This window comes from Cimex lectularius, unplaced genomic scaffold (assembly GCF_000648675.2).
Source record: "Cimex lectularius strain Harlan isolate CLEC.00 unplaced genomic scaffold, Clec_2.1 scaffold161, whole genome shotgun sequence".
Classification (NCBI taxonomy): Eukaryota; Metazoa; Arthropoda; class Insecta; order Hemiptera; family Cimicidae; genus Cimex; species Cimex lectularius.
In genome coordinates this window covers 975,391-996,078 of record NW_019392739.1, presented here as the reverse complement: position 1 = coordinate 996,078, position 20,688 = coordinate 975,391, and the positions used below count along the sequence as shown (strand labels likewise).

At 35.6% G+C, this 20,688-nt stretch overlaps 1 protein-coding gene across 1 annotated transcript; it reads right to left on the bottom strand.

Moving 5' to 3' along the window:
• Positions 1-9,023: 9,023 nt before the first annotated feature.
• LOC106672330 lies at positions 9,024-10,114 on the bottom strand. The gene is made up of 2 exons (XM_014403675.2): positions 9,902-10,114; positions 9,024-9,838 (listed from the first exon to the last, which is right to left on the bottom strand). The coding sequence occupies exons 1-2, from the start codon at positions 10,008-10,010 to the stop codon at positions 9,024-9,026; spliced, it is 924 nt and encodes a 307-aa protein (XP_014259161.1). The 5' UTR covers positions 10,011-10,114.
• Positions 10,115-20,688: the final 10,574 nt, after the last annotated feature.

Here is a 20,688-nt window from a genome sequence, read left to right as displayed (position 1 = left end):
CGGCAACTTACATCGTTGCTACATCCCTTTTCTACATTTCTGGATAAGAGAGTAAAGCAACCCATCTATGATTGCAAAAAACCCAAACAAAATTCTACAGCACTGGCTACCAACCATTGTGAACACCAACACATTTCGACTTTAACAATCAAAAAATATTACACACAGAACAAAACAAATATAAACTTACCTTTTTAGAAATGGTTTACATCAACAGGGATAAACACAGCATCAATTACAGAACAGACACATGTAAACTCAGTCGCAGCTACGCTATACAATCAATCAAATTTAATATCGATAACATACATATATCATCATCACATCACACAAAAAATATAATATAACATATAAAACAATCATCACATACCATACATAAAACACTTCTACACAGTCTAATTCTTCAACAATTTGGCTTTCCATTCACTAATTATCCCCGTCTATATAATTCTGAAAGGATAATCAGGCCGAACCATTACCCACTTTTTTCCCATTGTCGGCTCCTTTCGCCTCAAAGAAGCCGACTCTTCGTATCAAAATGTCTTTCAATCCCGACTTCCTTCCCCTCCCCTTCAAAATCCAAGGTTTTATATACATAAAGCCGCAATATTTCACTGGCACTGTTAACACGATTCTCAAGAATGACACATCTACACGGAAAACAAACACTTTGAAATACTTCTTTGATTGAATCTAAAATTTTATAGCATTGTACAAATTCATTTTTTTATCGAAAATTTTCCTGCATTGTGTAAATTCATTCTTTCTTTTTTTAATATAAAATTTTCTAGCATTGTATAAATTCATAATTTTTTTCCACATCCTACATGTATTTGTAAAATTCAAACAGTGTTTGTTTATAAATCCCAAGCTCTGAAGGTGATCTCAATAAAGCTCGAAACGTTGGCATGATAAGGAAAATGTTTTTCTAAAGCCTACGTCCAACCAGACCGCATTTCACGATCTCCTAATATAATTTTTATAAATATATATAATTTATATAACAGAATAGAACAACAAGGGAACAATTCAACTAAATTTTAACTTAAGCATTTGCTAACAGAATTGTCTATCGACGCATCCTGGAGTTTCTTGGGTCGTCGACGTTCTGGAGGAAGAAAGTGGTTCTGAAACAATTTGAGCAACAAGGGGATTGTTATAATCGTTTTGCTTTGAATTAAGTCCTCTGGAGGCTTGTTTTGGCAACTTGTGCCACTACGACTGAGAAGGCCAATCATTGAGGACATATTTCGCGTCTCACGTGATGATATGTAGACAGTTTTATGGGTCAACTATAACTTTTTTTAGATACACGTTTGAATTTTTGATACTTCAAAACGGAAATATTTGATGAAATACGCTTGGTATTCAAAGTGAGGGCTGATCAGTGCAGCTGTCGTTTTCTTTGATAAACTGTGAACATTCACACGTTCGGCCCAATTGTTTACTCCCATAATTGTGAAATCAGATTAACGCCTAGGTAAAATTAGAAGAACTGTTAAGAACAGGAAATCACATTATCAATGACTTCTTTATACCAAATAGTGAAAGATACAACCACCGCTTTTCTCGGACACTACTTGAACACCACCTTGATTCACCACGTTCATCACGGCGTGTGCAAACTGTTCCCGCGAAGATGATTTTGATGACCCGAAATCATGAGTTTTTATAGATACCTAAGGGCCCAGTATACTACCTTAATGTACTTGATGACAATACCGGTTTTGGACAGTTAGTGTTAACCCATAGAGGTTATTAATCAATGCATACTACTACCGCCTGTATCAATAAGGTGGTTTTGGTCTAGCGTAGGTTTAGAAAAATTAAATGGAACCATGGAAAAAATATCATAATTAACAACAATTTTTGTACCCATTCTTGGTATTTAATATAAACAAAATATTATTACTCTACCTATTATATCCCAATAAAATTACAGGTTTTTCTGGGTATATTGTATATTTGCAAACATTTTCCCTTATTCCTTCATTTATTCTCGAACTTGTGCCTATGTCGTCGGCCGGATCATGTTTTGATTTTTTTCCTTAAACGCTCTTATCTTTATGAAAAGCGATAGGGATCTCGGCGAGTGGATGTGGTACAGAGCATAAATACAAATAAGGCGATGCCCGACAGGGATTCGGGGCACGTTGCGCTTTTGTGGACCTCGGGACCCGCACTCAGCTAGATCCACAAAATCCAAATCCGGCTCCATTCACATTCAAACTTGACGTTTTCCCTTATCCTTGAGCTTTTTTCTTTTCTATTTTTTCTTATAAATTAAAAACATAGAAATAAACGTGATGAACTGATGTTGGCAAAATAATACTTACTAAAACCGAATCGACACCAGAAAAATAACATCAGAATTGATTCCTCCTAAGTTTTATTATGGAAGGATTACATCAAAGTAAGCTAATAGAAGGAAAGAGACTTCCCAGCTATCAAATCAGCCTGGCTTTCAACATGATTATAATTACGTAATGAATACTTTTAGTGATTTTATTTTAGTCATGGTTGATAGTTCATGTTTAAAATTCCACAATGGACTTTAAAAATTGAATTTTTGAAATAAATCTTTGATTTCTTTTTATCAGATAGGTTTTCTCCTCTAAAGCCTACCTACACAGTAATATGTTAGTCATCGATTCAAACCTAAATTGTTAGACAATATGATAGTGCACAGTAAATGATATTATTTAGAAAACAACTAAAACAATTTAAAAACAAAAACTTAATATACAGAAAGAAGGATATTGGATTAAAAAATTTGGACTTTAAATGTTTGGTTGTCCTTAGATTTCTATCTCGTTTGTCCATACATTTTAGGCATTGTTGCGGACCGCCGAATTCCTTAATTACACTCTTCTAATCCTACCTCCTCTCAACCAATCCTTCCTTTCAATTTAAAAAATATCCTTCCTCAAACTTCCGACGTTATCGCCAATCCCTTTCTCTACGATCACTGGTTTGAGGTGAGAATTAATAAGAATGTTGAGATATTAATCCAATCACGACCGGCGTTTCACAAGGGAGTATTCTAGAACTGATTATCTACACATTTTACACCACTGACACACATGTACATACTAAAGCACAACCCTCGCAGACGACACCGCCATCCTCTCTTCAGCATAGCAGCTGAAAGAACTCAAGGAAACCTAAATAATTACAAACTAGTTCACTCAGTTGCGCATTAAACTGAATGAACAAATAAGCCGTCACGTAAAGTTCACACTCAGAAGACTCATCAATACACATAAACAATAAAGTAATCCCATCATCTAATTAATTCCTCAAACTTGGGTTCTACTGGGACAAAAACCTTAAATGTGTATTGACAAGTCATACGCCTTCATGGACGTAAATCCGCTGTTAGTATATACAATAAAACCGCAATTCTTTTATCTACATCATTATACAAACCAACCACAAAGACCTAGAAATTCTTCAATTTCCACTCCAAATTTCCTATCAGTGTCCCTACATACGGAATCTCTTTAACGTTACACCCTAGCAATACTTCAAGCCCATGAGAAGACAATTGTCTGGTAACCTCATGATATACGATTCGCAGAGTGAAAAAAGAACCTTTGCTACCAATGAGTTAAGTTATTGTAGGACACTGAATGATAAAATTCAGTATATTTCGCATCCTACCCCCACAGTAAGCAAACTGAAGCAATTATTCATTGAAGAAAGGGAGTGTACTTTACTCTTGCTGATTTAAATTCAGCATATAATCAAATATTCCTGACTAGACAGTCGCAGAAATTTCTAGTCCCGTATATGCTTTTATCAGCAGTGGTATTTTAACTACCAACTACACAATATATAAATAAGAATCCTGATGCGGCCGATTTCACCGTGTCTTGGGAATCTACTGGGGAGAGCTCACGCCTGAAATTCCTGGCCAGTCACCTAGCTAATAGGGGAGAGGACTGACTCGTTTCAGACACTCAAGGAGTGCCAAGTCTTCACTCGATATGGCGGTAATGGACTTTATTCAGCTCCAAGTTTCCGGTGCACATTCTGCTGGTCAGGAAGAATTTTAGAAGGGGGGTGGTGTCACGACTCAGGAGATCGCGCGACACCTGAACTGTGGAAGCGGGGGCATGGCCACCCTTTTCCAGGGAGGAAAGAGATTCCGCCAGCGATAGCGCCAGGTGCGCTGAGGACGTTACCAAGGACAGACCTGCTGCGGAGGAGACCCTCAATTAAGTACAGTATATTTAAATCAGACAAAGAAAGGCATCCTTTTGGTCTACTGTTCACACATTTATTTTTTTTTTACAATAGTACCTTTTATTTTAATAATCTAAATTTTTTGCCTTATCCCATATTTTGAGTGTACCGCACCGCCTGTTTCCACAGTCTCATAACTAAGGGACGAGGAGGACGTGGCAATTCACTAGGGAAGAAAACATTAAATGTAGATTTTTACAAAAAATTTAAAAATTACTGACGTAAATTGCAAAATAATTAAAACATTTATTGGTTGACATGTGTATTTATAGAAAAGAAATATGATTTTAAAAGCCAATACAATATTAGCGTTGGAAGAAAATTAGGAATCTTTTGTGATGGAGGCACTTTGGATCCTGCTCTTAGTTCTCTGAAGGTACTGCTGTTTGGTTCCAAATCAAGACGAGTCCATAAGAGAAATGTACCTTCCAAGTGCGCTGAAACACCCCATATTTCATTATTGCAAATGATAGGGCTGGAAACAATTTTGTATCCATCTGAGGCATCAACACCATTGACCCATGAACACTCAAGAGCTAGAGAGAGAATTGCAACATACAATTCATCACAATCGGCGTTCATCTTATGTTTTAGCGAAGAACAATGTTGTCTAGCGCACTGTACAGAATTCATCAAACTAATCTTAACAGGTGCTGTTGTGGAATCATCTTTAGTTACGACCAAGTAACATGTAAGTGGTAATTCAACTAAATTACCTTGTTCTTCACCTGAGAAGAGGTTGGGCGGCGATTGAACTCCGGCCAGTACCGAACTCGGGAATTTTTCTTCTACTCTGATTCCTCCTATATCGAATACAAGGATGGTTTCTACATATGTAGAAGGACGACAATGTGCATTGACCAACGGGGCCAAAATATGATATTTCTTTAAATCGAAGGCTTGTAAATTGTACTCCTGAACGTTGATCATTTGAAAGTCGAAGAAATCTGGGGCTGTTTTCTTAAATGAACCTAAGCACTGGCATTGGAGGAGCGCCGTCGTAGGAGATGCCATTATTACCAAACAATGGAATTTATCATGCAATGTTTGAAACATGCTCAAAACGTATGGATAATTCGGCTGCAACTCCATAGCGTGAGATCCAATCCAAGGAAGCGACAATAAATAGATAAATCTAATAGAGAGTAAACTGAAAAATGGACACATTGTCTACTTTTTATATCGACATGTGAATAATAAAAACCTGATATTTAAAAACAGCATTTGTTATTCATCTAATTACAATAAATAGCTAGTATTATGTGGTATAACTTATTTGCAGTAGCCTTATTCTCAAGTTTAGACGGGTCAGTTTCTTTTGATATTTATATCCATAGTTGTTAGGGATAAATATGGTTATTAACTATAAAACCGGCACCTATTTTCCTTACTTTGCACTCCTTAATGTAATTAAGAAATATAGATCCATATTTGTGTTATGCTGCGTGTGTTAGTAATAATCTAATATTATAGATCATCATTCAATAAAATTACGAAAACTGCAATTCATTTACATATATATACATAATTGTCATTAAAATGCGAAACACAAAATGTTCAGCTGATGTAATGGAATGATTTACAATAGTGCTTGAGAACAATGATTGTCAACCGTCGATATAAGTCGATGAAATGTTCCCGACCGCCTCCCAATAATATTAATAAAATTTGAAATTCAATAAAACACATTTCACAATAATAAATTCTAAAAATAAAAACAAAAAACGTTTGAAATAATCCATTATATTTCGTGGTCCGATTAAATATGTTCGAAATAATATGTAGTGTGCACGCGCTGGTCGGTCGCAATAAAAATAAAATTAAATAAAATAAAAATACAAAATAAAATAAAATATTAACTTGTTAACTGTGGCTTGATTTTCTCGACAACCAGGGAGGAGAGCCGTTTAATAGCTAGAACCTGCAATAACTTTGGCCAAAGGTAAAACAGAATCCTGTCTATTAATTACCTTCGGGGCTCCGTCCGAACCCTGCATGATGTGTCGCATTAAGGATGCGGGAGGAGACACTGGCGTTATTTTGAACGCGATAATTAACAAAACGAAAAAAATTGCTTCTTGAAAATAAGAGAAAAACTGAAAGAAAACAAAAAGAAAATCACTCTTGGAGGCTAATTAATAGTGGACTGTATGGAAGTGAGGCGGAAGCGAACAGGACTAGAGCAGGACTAGGCAGCAACAGGACAGGATTGTGGGGAGGGAACAGAGCTAGGATAAATTCTAGACTAGCATTTCGGAAACAAAATAAACAATTATAATTCGCGATTTTAGGCGCGAACATGTAGTACAAAAAAATTGAAGAGTATGAAAAGGACTGACGAAATATATCGATTTTGGAAATGCTTCTGAGCCATACATGATTTTGAACTGAAAACGTTGGATACGTTGGACGTTAACATTTTTTGTTGACCTTACGAATTTCCACCCCATAACCTCATGTATTTAGATACTGGTCGAGGAAGAGGATGCTGCTCCACTTTTAAAGCAAAGATGGGATTGTTATCTTTGGATTAAATCCTCTATAGGTTTTATCTGAAACTTCTGCAATCGCGGAATGTTCAAACTTAGTAAATGTATATGTAGTAGATGTATCTTATGTGATTAGGTGTATGCAGAATTTTATGTACGATTCCTTAAACTGTGGTATTTCAAAATAGGCCTACTTAACGAAATATTAATGGAGTTGGTACCAAAGTATGTTATTGGGTTGTCCGGAAAATAATGCAGGATTTTGGTATTAAACAAAAAAAAAGAAACTAGTTACTTTAAAGCAATGTTCTTTAATCAAAATAATTTCCCATACTCTCAATACATTTCTCCCAACGTGTTGGTAACTTATTAATTCCGTCTGAGTAGAATTCAGAATTTTTAGAATTGATAAAGTCAATAAATGCATTTTCCAGTTCCGTTTGATTTTTGAATATTATGTGTTGTAAGTAGTGGTCCAGGTGTCTAAAAAAATGGTAGTCAGTAGGCGAGAGGTCCGGAGAGTAGGGTGGGTGAGGCAAAGTTTCATAGCCAAGCTCCAATAATTTTTGTGACGTTACACGTGACACATGTGGTCGAGCGTTGTCATGCAACAAAATGGGCCCTTTCCGATTGACCAAAGAGGGCTTCATTACTGCCAATTTCTGATGCATGGTATTAATTTGGTTACAGTATGATTCAGCATTGATGGTTTCGCCAGGATTTAAGAAGCTGTAGTGTATTAAACCAAATGAAGCCCACCATACCGTAACCATTACCTTTTTTTGATGAGTTGGGGGCTTTGGAAAATGTATTGGAGCTTCTCCTTTGTCGAGCCACTGTCCAGAACGTCTAGTGTTATCGTAGAGAATCCACTTTTCGTCACATGTAACAATTCTGGCCAGAAATGGGTCATTTTTGTTTCGACAAAGAAGTGATGCACAAACATCAAAGCGCTGATTTTTTTGGCGATCGTTTAATGAGTGTGGAACCCAATTTTCGAGTTTTTTCACTTTTCCAATCGCCTTGAGGTGGTCAGCGACGGTCGTTTTACTGACTTTGAGTTGCTCTGCAAGTTCTCGAACAGTTGTTTTGGGGTTTTCTTCCACCACTGATCGCAGAACATCATCATTAAGAGAGGAAGGCCTTCCACGACCTTCTTCATCTTCAAGGCTGAAATCTCCCTCCCGAAATTTTTTAAACCACCTTTGCACAGTGCACTCATTAACACAACCCTCGCCCCAGACTTGGTTAATGTTTCTAGCCGTTTGGGCTCCGCTTCGGCCGAGTTTAAACTCGTAAAAGAAAATCGTACGAAATTCTCGCTTTGACATTATAAGGATGACTGAATTATTTCCAAGTAGCGGAATGCTACAGAGGTAAACAAACAATATCATTTGGAAGAGGATTAATAAGTGTTGACATTCATACAAATGAGTAATCCTGTAAACGTAAACAGAATATTTTATATAGATTTTTTTTAATGAAAACTTAAAATCCTGCATTATTTTCCGGACAACCCAATATAATCTGTGGTCCTGCAATTATCACAGCTATATCCACCATTGAAACTGGTGTCCCATGTTCGGCTAGTTGGGAATCCAGATGATCACCCAGGTAAACAAAAAGAACTGCTAAGAATAAATATCCAAATAATCGGCTCGTCGTAAAACATTCAATACGTGGGACGCTCTAATGTTTGGTTTACTTTCCGACTTCCACTCCTTGTGCGTAAATAGTTTAGGTAGTTGTGCCACAGTTTGAACAATGACGAGATTGTTATGATCGCCCATCCTTCAGTTAAGTGCTTTGTATGTTTTTTTAACTTATGCAAATATCGAAATCATAGCAGACATACCATGCGCTTATTGTGATTAGATGTATACAAGATTTTAGTTCACCTGAAGAAATAGGCCTATTGAACGAAAACAGCGATGTTCTGTTCATATTCATTATCAAGACGAATGCCCATTTAAAAGAAAGAGGAACAGCTAAGAATATTGATAAAAAATCAAAAAATACGAAAATCGTTTATGCCAAATGATGAAAGGTACAACCATCGATTTTGTCGGATTCAATTTTACTTTCGATTTTGTAAACCACCTATCGTTCGTTTCGAATATGTTGCTCATTTATCGAGCGTGTTTTTAATTTGTAGCTTCTGTTTAGTATTGCTCGCGGATTTTATCATTCGTCTAGGTGGAGGAATCTTGCTGAACGTGACCGAAATTGTGTCCTCATACCCATTTAAATTAAACAGGTGGTGTAAAATATAAAATGGAATAGCTTCTATCTTACGCCGCAAAAATATTGCATTAAAAAACAAAATACATTCAAACAGAACAACAATAATTGAGAAACATGTGTAATAATACAGTTGAAATATGATTTAAACAACCAATAAAATATTAGTACCGGCAGAAAGTTAGGAACATTATGAAACGTGGAAGTTTTGGATCCAGCTCTCAGTTCGGCGTAAATACTGTTATTGGGTTCCAAATCAAGTCGAGCCCATAAGAGATATTCGCCTGCCAAGCTCGTCGAAATGCCCCACAATGCGTTATTACAAATGATCGGGCTGGATGCGACCGTGAATCCCCTTTCTTCCTTACCATCTTTACCTTCAAAATAGGCGCACTCAAGTGCTAGTGACAAAATCGCAACATATAACTGTTCGCAGTCTGCTTCTTGCTTAATTGATAGCGAAGCACAGTGCTGTCGCGCACATCTTACTGGATCCATCGTGATAAGTTCGCTAGTTGATGTCTTTTTGTCTTTTACTACGATCAAGAGACAGTTGAGAGTCAGGCTGATAAAAGATAGCTTTTCGTCAGTTATGCTGCGATGAATCGGAGTCATTTTAATTTTGGATAATGAATCTTTAGGAAATGTTTCCTTTATTTTCATGCCTGCGATGTCAAAAACAAATACGTCTTTAGCATATAATGAAGGACGGCAATGTGCATTTACTAACGTTTTGGTGATCGTATACCGCGAACTATCTTGTCCTTGTAACCTGTAGTTCTGAACGTCGATCAAGTCAAAGTCATAGAAATCCGGCGAAGTCTGTCTGAAAGACCCAAGACATTTGCACTGGGAGATCGCTGTGGAAGAAGATGCCATCAACACTAAACAATGGAACTTTTCTTGCACTGTCTCATACATACTTAAGACGTAAGGATACTCCTTTGGTAACTCCATAGCGTAACACCAGTGTAAGCAGTGTGAAAAGACATATGTGTAACTGATAAACGTTGAACTTGAACAAGGTCCCATTTTCTACCTTTCACTAAAACATGTGACACATACAAATTCAATAAGACATTTGTTACAGACTAAATGAAAGTATCGTATGAGTCAATTATTAAAAAAATATATTATCTGTATTTATCAGTTTGTTGTATACATTTTTTAAACTTCACTGCCTACTCCTCAGAAAGGAGGTCGCGGGCTCATTTCCTCGGGAGTCGCTTTATGGAATTTTTAGGATGGGTTCTGTTAGACAGCCTAACCGTAGGCTTGTACAACAGCTGTAGCTAGGGAGAGAATATAGTGGAACTTGGTAAATTTGTGGGGAAATACTTTTTTAGTAAAAGGAATTTAAAGGTCATTCTATATGTAGGTATGTAGCAACCATACTGAAAAAATAATTGCAATCAATAAATGCATAATTATCGTAAGATCTAACAACACTGACCTGGTGATTTGTAAAGATGCCCTTTCTATTTATTAGTTATCAAAAATAAATTTTCTACAAATCCCAGAATATAAGAGACATTACTTGCTCTAAAAGATCGCACAAGATCAGTGACTTTTTGTGGATCCCAGGTCACTGTGGTACAACAGACAATGAAGATGGCTGACCTAGCGGAGAAATGTGCCGCATCGAAGGGTATTTAAGTGCTGGACGTGCCTAGCGAAGATCTTGCAGTTTCTCTGAAAGGAAAGGTTTTGCCGCTAGCATTTGGTACGGCGAAACATGAAGGAAAACAAACGCAGAGAAATTAAGGGAGATGTCAAACAAGGGGGTACGGCAATGCAAAGATTACGAAAAGAGGAAACGGTATTGGTTAGGCTTAGGATACGTCACACAAGACTGACGCAAAGCCAACTCATGACTAGAGAGCCGGCCCCAGACAACTTGCGGTGAAGTAATTTCCATGAAGCATATGCTGATATCATGTAGTAACTACGAAGTCCTTAAAATCAAATATAGGTTAATATAAGAATATAAGATACCTCATCTAACATCAAAAGACTGAGTTCCTTACCGAAATTGGATTGATAAGTAAATTCTTACATACAAAAAGTAGGAGAGTGAGATGAGTTTGAGTTCGGGGAGATGAGGGCCTTGTCCTTACTCATCTCATTCTCTCATTATCTCATATAGAATCAAGGCAGTTTTTGACGCATCGAAGTTGATGCCTTAAAAAAAGTTAGTATTGGGACACAATAATTTACGTTATTATGAACATGTATAAATTGATCTCAGGACTTTAGTCTGGAAGGATTGAAGGCGTTGGATATTGGAATGTTCTGCGTCACAGTTCTATTTCGTATGTCCAAATCAGTTGTAGTAGAGCTGTATAGACTGTAAGTTTGTTTTTCGTCGTAGCTTATTGTCGTTCTATATGTTTGTAGGTTAGACCTAGCGCCCGTTTAGGTTTTGTCGTTTCAGCTGGATATGTTGATGCCACATTAAGCAGTCGGATTTGGGAATAGGAACATTGTAGTAGTATATCGTGTGAGGAGTTTTCCTTCGAAGTGTAAATGTCTTACTTTAATTTTCATTCATGTCAATTATAGTAGTATAATATATCTTTTAGTAGAAGTATAAATTTTTATTATTTGCCAAACTGTATGTGACTAATGTCTAAGAAAGTTATCTACATTACAACCAATTAAAAACCAATCTGCTATACATGTGGTACGTCTCTTCAGATGTTCAGAAACAACCACAGGATCATTAGAAGACAATACATCTGTGTCATTGGCAAAACGTAAAAGGTGGGGTGGTATGGTGGTGTATTCTGTACCGGTTCCGGGCTAACGCTTTGCAGTCACAAAAGGCATGCTTCTATGTGTCTGCCTCTTTATGACAAATCCAGCCGGTTTTTATCTTATGATCCTATTGTTTGAGATGGTAATAAAATAACATTGACCAGTATAAAGTATATTGAAGTATAACATGTTTTCGTAGGTAAGATGTTGTGGAACTTCTTTGATTGTTTTTCATGTGATGAATAGCAGTCATAATTACTAATTCTGCAAATACAAATCTAAAAAGACTTCAGTGTCAGCAGAACCTTTTCCAAAACTAGCTATTAAGGATCTAAATTTAGCTGGAGCTTAACAGGTCTTGCTAATGGTTTCACATGACCAAATGCGTTTTAAAAGTCAGCTAGTAACAAACTGTTCATTCTATCTTTTCAGAAGAGTGCGGAGTGAGCAGCAGGCCTGGAATAATTAGGGCCCGGTTTCCGATTGCGTCCATGCGTCTTGTTAGACGACCCCATTGTGTAAATCCTGCTAATAGCACCCGAACATAGAAAGCTACCGCCTTCTAATCTGCAACTAGACACCAATTAATTTTCTATCGCTATCCGTCAGGAATCATATAGATTTTAAATCGTCGCAGTTAATGAGTTAGTGTACGGAATGATTACTTTTAAATGAATACCAATTTTTAAGAGCTTTGGATCAAATAGCACGATTAAAACTAAAAGTAAGCCTTTTTGATAATTTCATTTTATCACAATCTCAAATTATTTTTTACGAACAATTTACTCAACTGTGATATTGAACTGAATTCATACCACTTCTTCATACCTGTTTATTACAATATACAATAAAAATTTGGATCTCAATAAAGATCGAAACGTTGGCACGATAAAGAAAAAGTTTTTGTAAAACCTACGTCACACGAGACCGCATCTCACGAATAATCATAAAATAAAAATTTGAACATTGTAAATTTCACATCTTTCATATTCCTACCATTATCAGTTTGTATTTAAAATGTACTTTATAAATGTTAAAACCTTGTCAAATACTTAAATAATTTTCATATTTTGAAAATAGAAAAAAGGCTTCTGAAAAAGTTCAAGGGCGTCGTACCATCCATTCTATTCCTCATACTAAAATCATACATTACAGACCGTCACTTCCAAACTCTCCAAAATCCTCTCTCCTCTACACAATCTTCACGGCTGTTCTGCACATTCACCCTAACATTTTCATTTTTACCTTTTCCGATGGCACATCAATACTTACCTCCGGTAAATTCTAAAATCTGAAAAATACAGATTCACGAAATTTACAAAATCACTTACACACACTCGATTCCTGGCTCTCCTAACCATCCCTAAATCTAAATACATTATTTTCACTCTTAACAAAAAACTCTCCATCCTTTATATTTCAATAATCTTTCCATCCCTGTTGCGAACCACGTAAGATACCTTGAACTGTATCTCGATAAACGACTTACATTACATGGAATCCCTATACAAGAATCAAACGTAAACATTTAAATACAAGATTCAGACTGCTAAAAAGACTACGTGACAAAATCCAAACTTTCAGTAACAAAAAAAAAAAAGACTATATACTGCTCTACTGGCAATATGAGCATACGGACTTGACCGTACGGTACTGCTAAGCATTTCAATCTTAACAGTCTACAAACCCCAGCAATCTGAAATTCTTCTAACAATAGTTAATGTTCCCTTCCATGGTATTACCCTAACGAGGGATTATTCATACCGACTAAAAAATCCCATTCGTATCCGACCTTGCCCAATTTCGTTACAAAAAGTTCTATTTTAAATGACCCGATCAATCAAACCCATTTCGCGAATTGTCATCCTCAACATTACCCGCCAAGCCTCGTCGGAGACTGAAACGACGGCTTACTTGCTTCGGGGTAGTTGCCAAGTGATCTCCACCCTGTTGGTGAACTGACGGCTCCCATCTGGATGGACTCCGTTCATGCTTATATGACCTTTTAAGTGTCCCTGCATACAGCTTTGTGTGCACGTTACCACAATATAACAATAATTTCAACTATTTTCACTAATTTCGTGGTCCGCTTGACCAATTAATATATTACAATTAATTAAGGATTTTAGTTGAGATGAAAAAAAGCTAATTGCACGAGAGGGATTCGAACCCACGACCTTCGGCTAGATACGCCGCTGCTCTACCACCTGAGCTATCGTGACCTCGATCCACTCGGACATCGACTCCCCATCAAACCACACCTTTTTGAATTTTCCCTTTTTTTTGCCATTTTTCAAATGTCGTGTAATCGGATTGGATTCTCGATGACAAATGAAATGGCCACGGACAGCTTTAGTGAAGTATTCTTCATTTTCAATCATTAAATTCACTAATTTCGTGGTCCGCTTGACCAAATAATATATTACAAATAATTAAGGTTTTTAGTTAAGATAAAGGCGTATCTAGCCGAAGATCGTGGGTTCGAATCCCGCTCGTGCCATTGACTTTTTTATCTCAGCTGAAAACCTTAATTAATTGTAATAATTTCAACTGTTTTGCTTGTTGCATATTTAAAGTGCACTTGGGAATAAATAACTGAATTTAAAAAGTAAATAAAAAAAGATAAACTTTGCTCTTAATAGATTAACATTTTTAATAGCAGCTAAATTTTTCTGACTTTTCTTCGTATTAATCTTTAAACGGTTCTAGCTATGATACGACAATCACCTGGGTTCGAATTTCGAATTATCAACGACTTACAAAAAAGATTGTTTTAAATTCTGATATGACCTCTGGCGCTAAGAACCTCCCTTAATAGTTGAATAAAACCGCGAGTTATACAGGGTGGATCCAAAGGTTTTTACCAGACGTTGTGATGTTACAGTAATTGACGTGGGAATGACGAGTGAAATTCTTTAATTAATTTTACAGTCAAAAAACATGATTGGGTTTTTCTAACTTTGTGAACATATCCCTGACACTAATAACTTCTTTCAAAAAATTAACAAAGTAAACGTTGTACAGAATTAAATTTCTTTAAATATGAAGTCATTCATGAAATCAAGAGTAAAAACAGGAGTCATTTGAAGGACATAAAGCTTTCTTTTCTTTCTAAAATAATATATTTTATTTTAAAATTTAATTTTATTTGGAATATATGATAGTACTGGAAAGGTAGCACAAAATATTTTCATTCATTTTCTACTCAGGTGAATATATTTTTAGCCTGGATAAATTTCCGAAAAAATTACCGTGAGATTGCTATTTGGATTAAATAAAACGAAAACAAACGGTACAACAAAAATTATGAATATCTGCTTTTTTATTTACAGAAATGATGATGTATTTTAAATAAACTGTAGAAATAAAACATATTTTCTGGCCTACAAATTAAGCGAATGATATTTGATCCTAAATAATCAATGAGGGTATGTCGAAAAAATGAAAATATTAAGAGTTTGATTATTGTATTTAGGAGTGGTACCAAATCTCAATCTTTAAGACAGACGTTAGAGTATGTTAGGAAAGTTTACTTTTACTATTTTTTTAAAATTTGTTATATAACTAACTATTTACCATCCCTAACTATTTACTGGAATGGAAACAAAAACATTTTCATTCGTTTTCCGCACGAAGGAATCTATTTTTAGACCAGATAGGTTCACAATTTCAAAAAGTTAAAATGAAAATGAACTAAACCAGAAAATAATATGGGGTAGCTTAGCTAGTGGTCATTGGATTGAACATTGATTATAAAGACAATAATCTTTTGGACAAACTTAAGATCGAAATCGAAATTTTTGGATATATTAAAAATGATGAATTTATTACGGTTTTTCTATTTTATTTGTTGTTAATAAATGATCTTGCACTTAAAGCTTAAGAAAAGTAAAAACTAGTTACGTTTGAAGGGCGTATAGCCATGCTTTTTTTTATAAAAACATACACTTATTTATTTTTGATAAATTTAATCGTAAGTTAAACACATTTTTATTCGTTTTCCGCACAGGCGAATCTATTTTTAACCCAGATGTATTTAGCAAAAATATCCTACATGCCAAATTGAACTAAAACGTCTAAAGTCTGATTTTCAATTGTATTCAAGGTATTTCACATTTTAGATTATTTTATCTTTCACGATTGTTCCATAAAGTTCCCCATATGGCATAAAATCTTAATTCTACTGTATATTTGATTACACCAATACAATTAAAAATCCTAGGTGATTCGTGTATTTTCTGTAGGATAACTCCTGAAGTCTGAAGTACTGACGTCTGCTCACAGGTCACCATGCAGTTCCTTTCAAATAAATTTCTCAAGAACATTATTAAATTAAGATATTGTCAGTGGTTATTGGCTTCAGGATTGGTTACCAAGGCAATAATGTCTCGAACCAGGTAATATGCTAGGATATGTTTTTATATTACAAATGATGAATTTTTCATTTTATTTTGCGGTCTAAGATGAGTAAAAACCATAATCTTTTTATGGCAAATAGTATGTTCATGATTGTTCATTTGAACAAGCATGTAAAGGGTCGACATATATTCGATATAAATATGGCATGTGTAAATTCAACTAGGCTCAGTAACATTTGTAATAACTTCTCCTTAACTATCAAGTATTATCTTATGAACAAACAAATAATTTTATTCAGAACACATATATTCTAGTTAATCGTTTTTAAATTAACGTTTACGATAAGTGGTTCTATCTCGTTTTAACTTTTGATTTGTGGCAATCGCACATATTCCTCAGTGACAGGTAGTCATTGTTCGTCGTCAATGTATTAAAAGGTAATAAAAGAAACGCAACGATATATATTTTCTTGTGCTAAATCGTTTTATAATATTACTCCCAAGACTGGTTGGTCACCGCGGGGCCTCTTGTTCAACACCCGGGGGGACGCCGGTAGCTAATAACACTTATAACCTAATTTGTTCCTACATTGTCTTTTATCAACGAAGTTTTTTTCAGTTGAGGCCTTACGACGAGCACGTGGATGTCATTTATCATTAATCCGAACCGAGTCGTGTTTTCAAACGTATTATGATTTTCTCACCTTAATTAATCACCATATTGAAATATTCTTTCTATGAAACTAGTCAATTAAAACCATCTGCTCAGATAGTCAGTCAGCACTATTGACCTCAGCGTTAGTAAAATCCATAGCCGTTTTCGTTATCAAGGCATTGTGAGACATAGGTGAAAACCACAAAATAGCAGGTGTTGTGAAGGTGTACTGAAAACAGGGTAAATAGGGAGGGGCGGAAGGGTACCAAGGAAGCCATAAGACTCGGAAAGGTCGATCAGGACACCTATCCACCCTTAACCATTTTGCGGCATACAAAATTTCCATAAACGCAGATCCATCAGAGTATGGGTTAAGAATAAGTTCAATGAGAGTGTTTTCTAGAAAAGAAAAAGTTAAAGGACCAGCACGGAAACTAATGGTGTAAGTACTAAACTTAGGGGGCGTTAGAACTAGAATGAAGGACTGCTGACTTGATACTGAAGACACTGGAAACATTAGAAAAACAATGAAATTATCATTGCCGGGATACCAGGGAGCAAAGTGGCCACGAGTTGGCCAATAAATTACCCATGGAAAGTTAAATGAGGTCAACTATCGCCCGGAAACCTTTTCCTGCATATGGAATTACAAAAAACGTACATCCAAAAAAATGTGTTATGAATATGTCCTCACTTTAGTGTTAACACATTCCAGTACAGAAGTATACGCTAAATTTTATTGAAGGACCATCGCAAAAACCTAGGAATAATAACAATTATTAAACCTAGGATGTGTCAGGGTTGTTGTGATTTATGCTGATAAAACGCACAAGGAAAATTCAGACAGGACACTTATCAGCGCGGAAGCCTTTTCTTTCATTCAAAATTAATAAAAACTACATGCATCAGACAGTGGGGTAAATATAAGTCCTCACTTTAATGGGAGTGTATTCCAGGAAAGAAGCTTAGAAACTATTTATTAAAGGACCATCGCTGAAACTAGAAGAACTATTAAGCCGGGAATGTTTTTGGACTAAAATATTTGTTGGACTGCTGACTTGAAACTGCAGACAGCGGAGGTATGGGAACAATAAAATATTAACAACAAGTAGGGGTATTCACGATCTTCTTGTTAACTTTGTTAACTGTGTTAGATCGAGAAAAACGAGGTAGACTTGTAAGAATCGGCTAGTTAACACTGCTCGATCTAGCAGGGTAGGGCCAACGTAAGATAAACATCACATTGCTCTCCTTTAGGACGTAGGTAACCAACATGGCAACCATAAATTTAACAGCTGCTTTATGTTTACACGTATTTTTATTTTTAAATACGCTTTAATTAAATCAGAACAACACATTTCTTTAGTTAATTTCTGAACTGTTCTTGTACTCTCATTCATAATAGATACATCCCCCACTCTACTAAGTTGTAGGCTGTTAGACGTTAAGATACCAGTTATGTATGTCGGCACGAATTGAAGCGTATCATTTGTTAGTACTTTTCGAATGCATAGATAGCATTTTGAATGAAAGAGTTGATTAATTTTCCGTTTTTACTAACTTCTGGCATCTTTCAATTTAACATAAAACAAAGCCATAACAAACAACAACAAGCCTTCAGGACTGAATAGAATAGAATATTGTATTTTAGCATTACATATATACACATACAAGGGATGCACATTTTGTTTTCTCTCAAATTTTTACATAATTACAATACTTTATCCATGCCCAAAATATCTACAATAAATACCATATGTACAGTGCAACACCATTAACAATATACGTAATTTATAATTTAAAAAATAATTTATTATTATTATTTAATTGATTATAATTATGCAATTATAATTATATATTGTTATAGTTACATAACATCATAGAACATATTATGGACATAAAGAACCTTTAAGGACTGTTATAGCATTATTTTTGATTCTACCAGTTGCCACGCGCAGCATTGCGGAAAAATTAACGTTTAACATACTAAGAAAAGAAGGGGGCATTCACGATCTAACACGAGTTAACATCTAACAAACATCGTCAATACCCCTTTTGTCTACGTACCAGGGCATTCGGGGCAAAATGGCAACGAGCAGGCACTCATGGAAAGTTAATGAGGTCACCTATCAGCCCGGAAATATTTTACTGCATATGGGATTACTAAAAACGTATATTCACAAAACAATGAGATATGATTAAGTCCTCACTTTAATTTTAGTACATTCCAGGACAGAAGCACAGGCAAAATTTTATTGAAGGACAATCGCAGAAACTATTAAACCTAGGACTATGTGTTAGGGCTTGGATGATTGTTGGACTGATGAATTGACACTGCAGAATCTGGAGGTATATTTATGGACTTAAAGTATAAATATTATAAAAATATCGGAAAGAAATACAACTATTTATTTGATTTAAAAAAATTAGAATCCGAAATTTCTAAAATCAACCTATTTATTACATATTACGGATAAAATAAAGAAATGTATACTTTTAGAAACAAAAACTGGGCGACCTTGAAACGACCGCAGTCAAAATTTATTGTTTAAAAAACTTAACTGCTTCAGTTGAGGGCTGAGAATTAAGACATATCTGATTTTTTTACACGAAACTGACTGCGACCTGATCGTGATAAGATTATGTTGACACCGACGCTCCCTTTTGTCAGCTACGTGACGTTTTCAGGTCGTTTTTATGTTAATCAACCTCGCCGGCCTTATGTTAAACCGTTATGGAATGTGTCTCCGGCCGGTAGGACAATATTATATTTAATTCATATTCGTTCTCGGGGGACCGACAGAATCCGAGGCGGAGGAAATGGCCGAGATAGGCCCCCGGTAATGTTTTCTTATTCTCGCGCCCCATGTCCCAGAGGGTCTTTGAAAGCGACATAAACGCTTTTTCTCTCATATTTTTGCAAATCTGAGTGCCGTGCAAATGTTTGCACTTCTCGCCCGAAGTTTGTCGGAAGATAAGCCGAATAATAGTAACCTAAAGGATTGTTTATACACAGAATACTCATCAATATCATATTGAGGGGGCGTCGGTGGCCGCAACGGTTTAGGCGTTGACATGGCGCTCATCACTATAAGGTAAAGGTCCCGGGTTCGAATCCAGCGACGCTGCTTCGAATCCGACACTTACAAATTGGCATTTTTTCAAAAACATCAGCATCCAACGGTTGATATAACCTCTGCTAATAAAAAAAATATATTGAGTGCTGGTAAAGGACAAAGATATTCTATCTAATCTCTTACTATATACTCTAGTAGTTCATCGTATTTACTTGTGTATTTTTTTACTTAACATGCCCTGCGCAATAAGTACATCATGATTTATAAAGTTTATAAACGATATTACCTAAATTACATCATTTTATTACAAATTGTTCATGTAAAACCATAAGTAAAATTATCGCAAAGAAATATTATAATGTTGTAATAACCAATAGCACGTTTTGTTTCTGATTTTTTTGTCTTCTAATTCTCGCCGTATTGGACTGTCCATGTATTTCGGTTTTTTACTATTTTCTGTTATTTGTTTCTGTGGTAGTACTGTGATATCTACATATATACGTAATATATATAAAATTTATTGGAGAAAAAAAGCGATTTTAAGGTCATCTGTCTTAGCTGTTCAGTGTGGGTTTGATTTGATATTCTGGAACACAAGAAGACAGATAAAAACACCAAAATCGGCAAACCAAAATTATCGGAAACGTCGAATCTACAATTCAGTTATGTTTAAAAGTTGTTTATTATACAAGATCTTATTACGACTGTTACAGAACGCCTGGGTTTACACTTAAAAGATTCAGAACGGCGTTCCATAATTTTCGTATCTGGTGATGTTTATTGGCCAAAAATCAAGATGTTTTATTGTCTTCGTTATGTACCGATGAAGCTAATTTTACAAACCTTTGGCTTAGTTTCTGTTC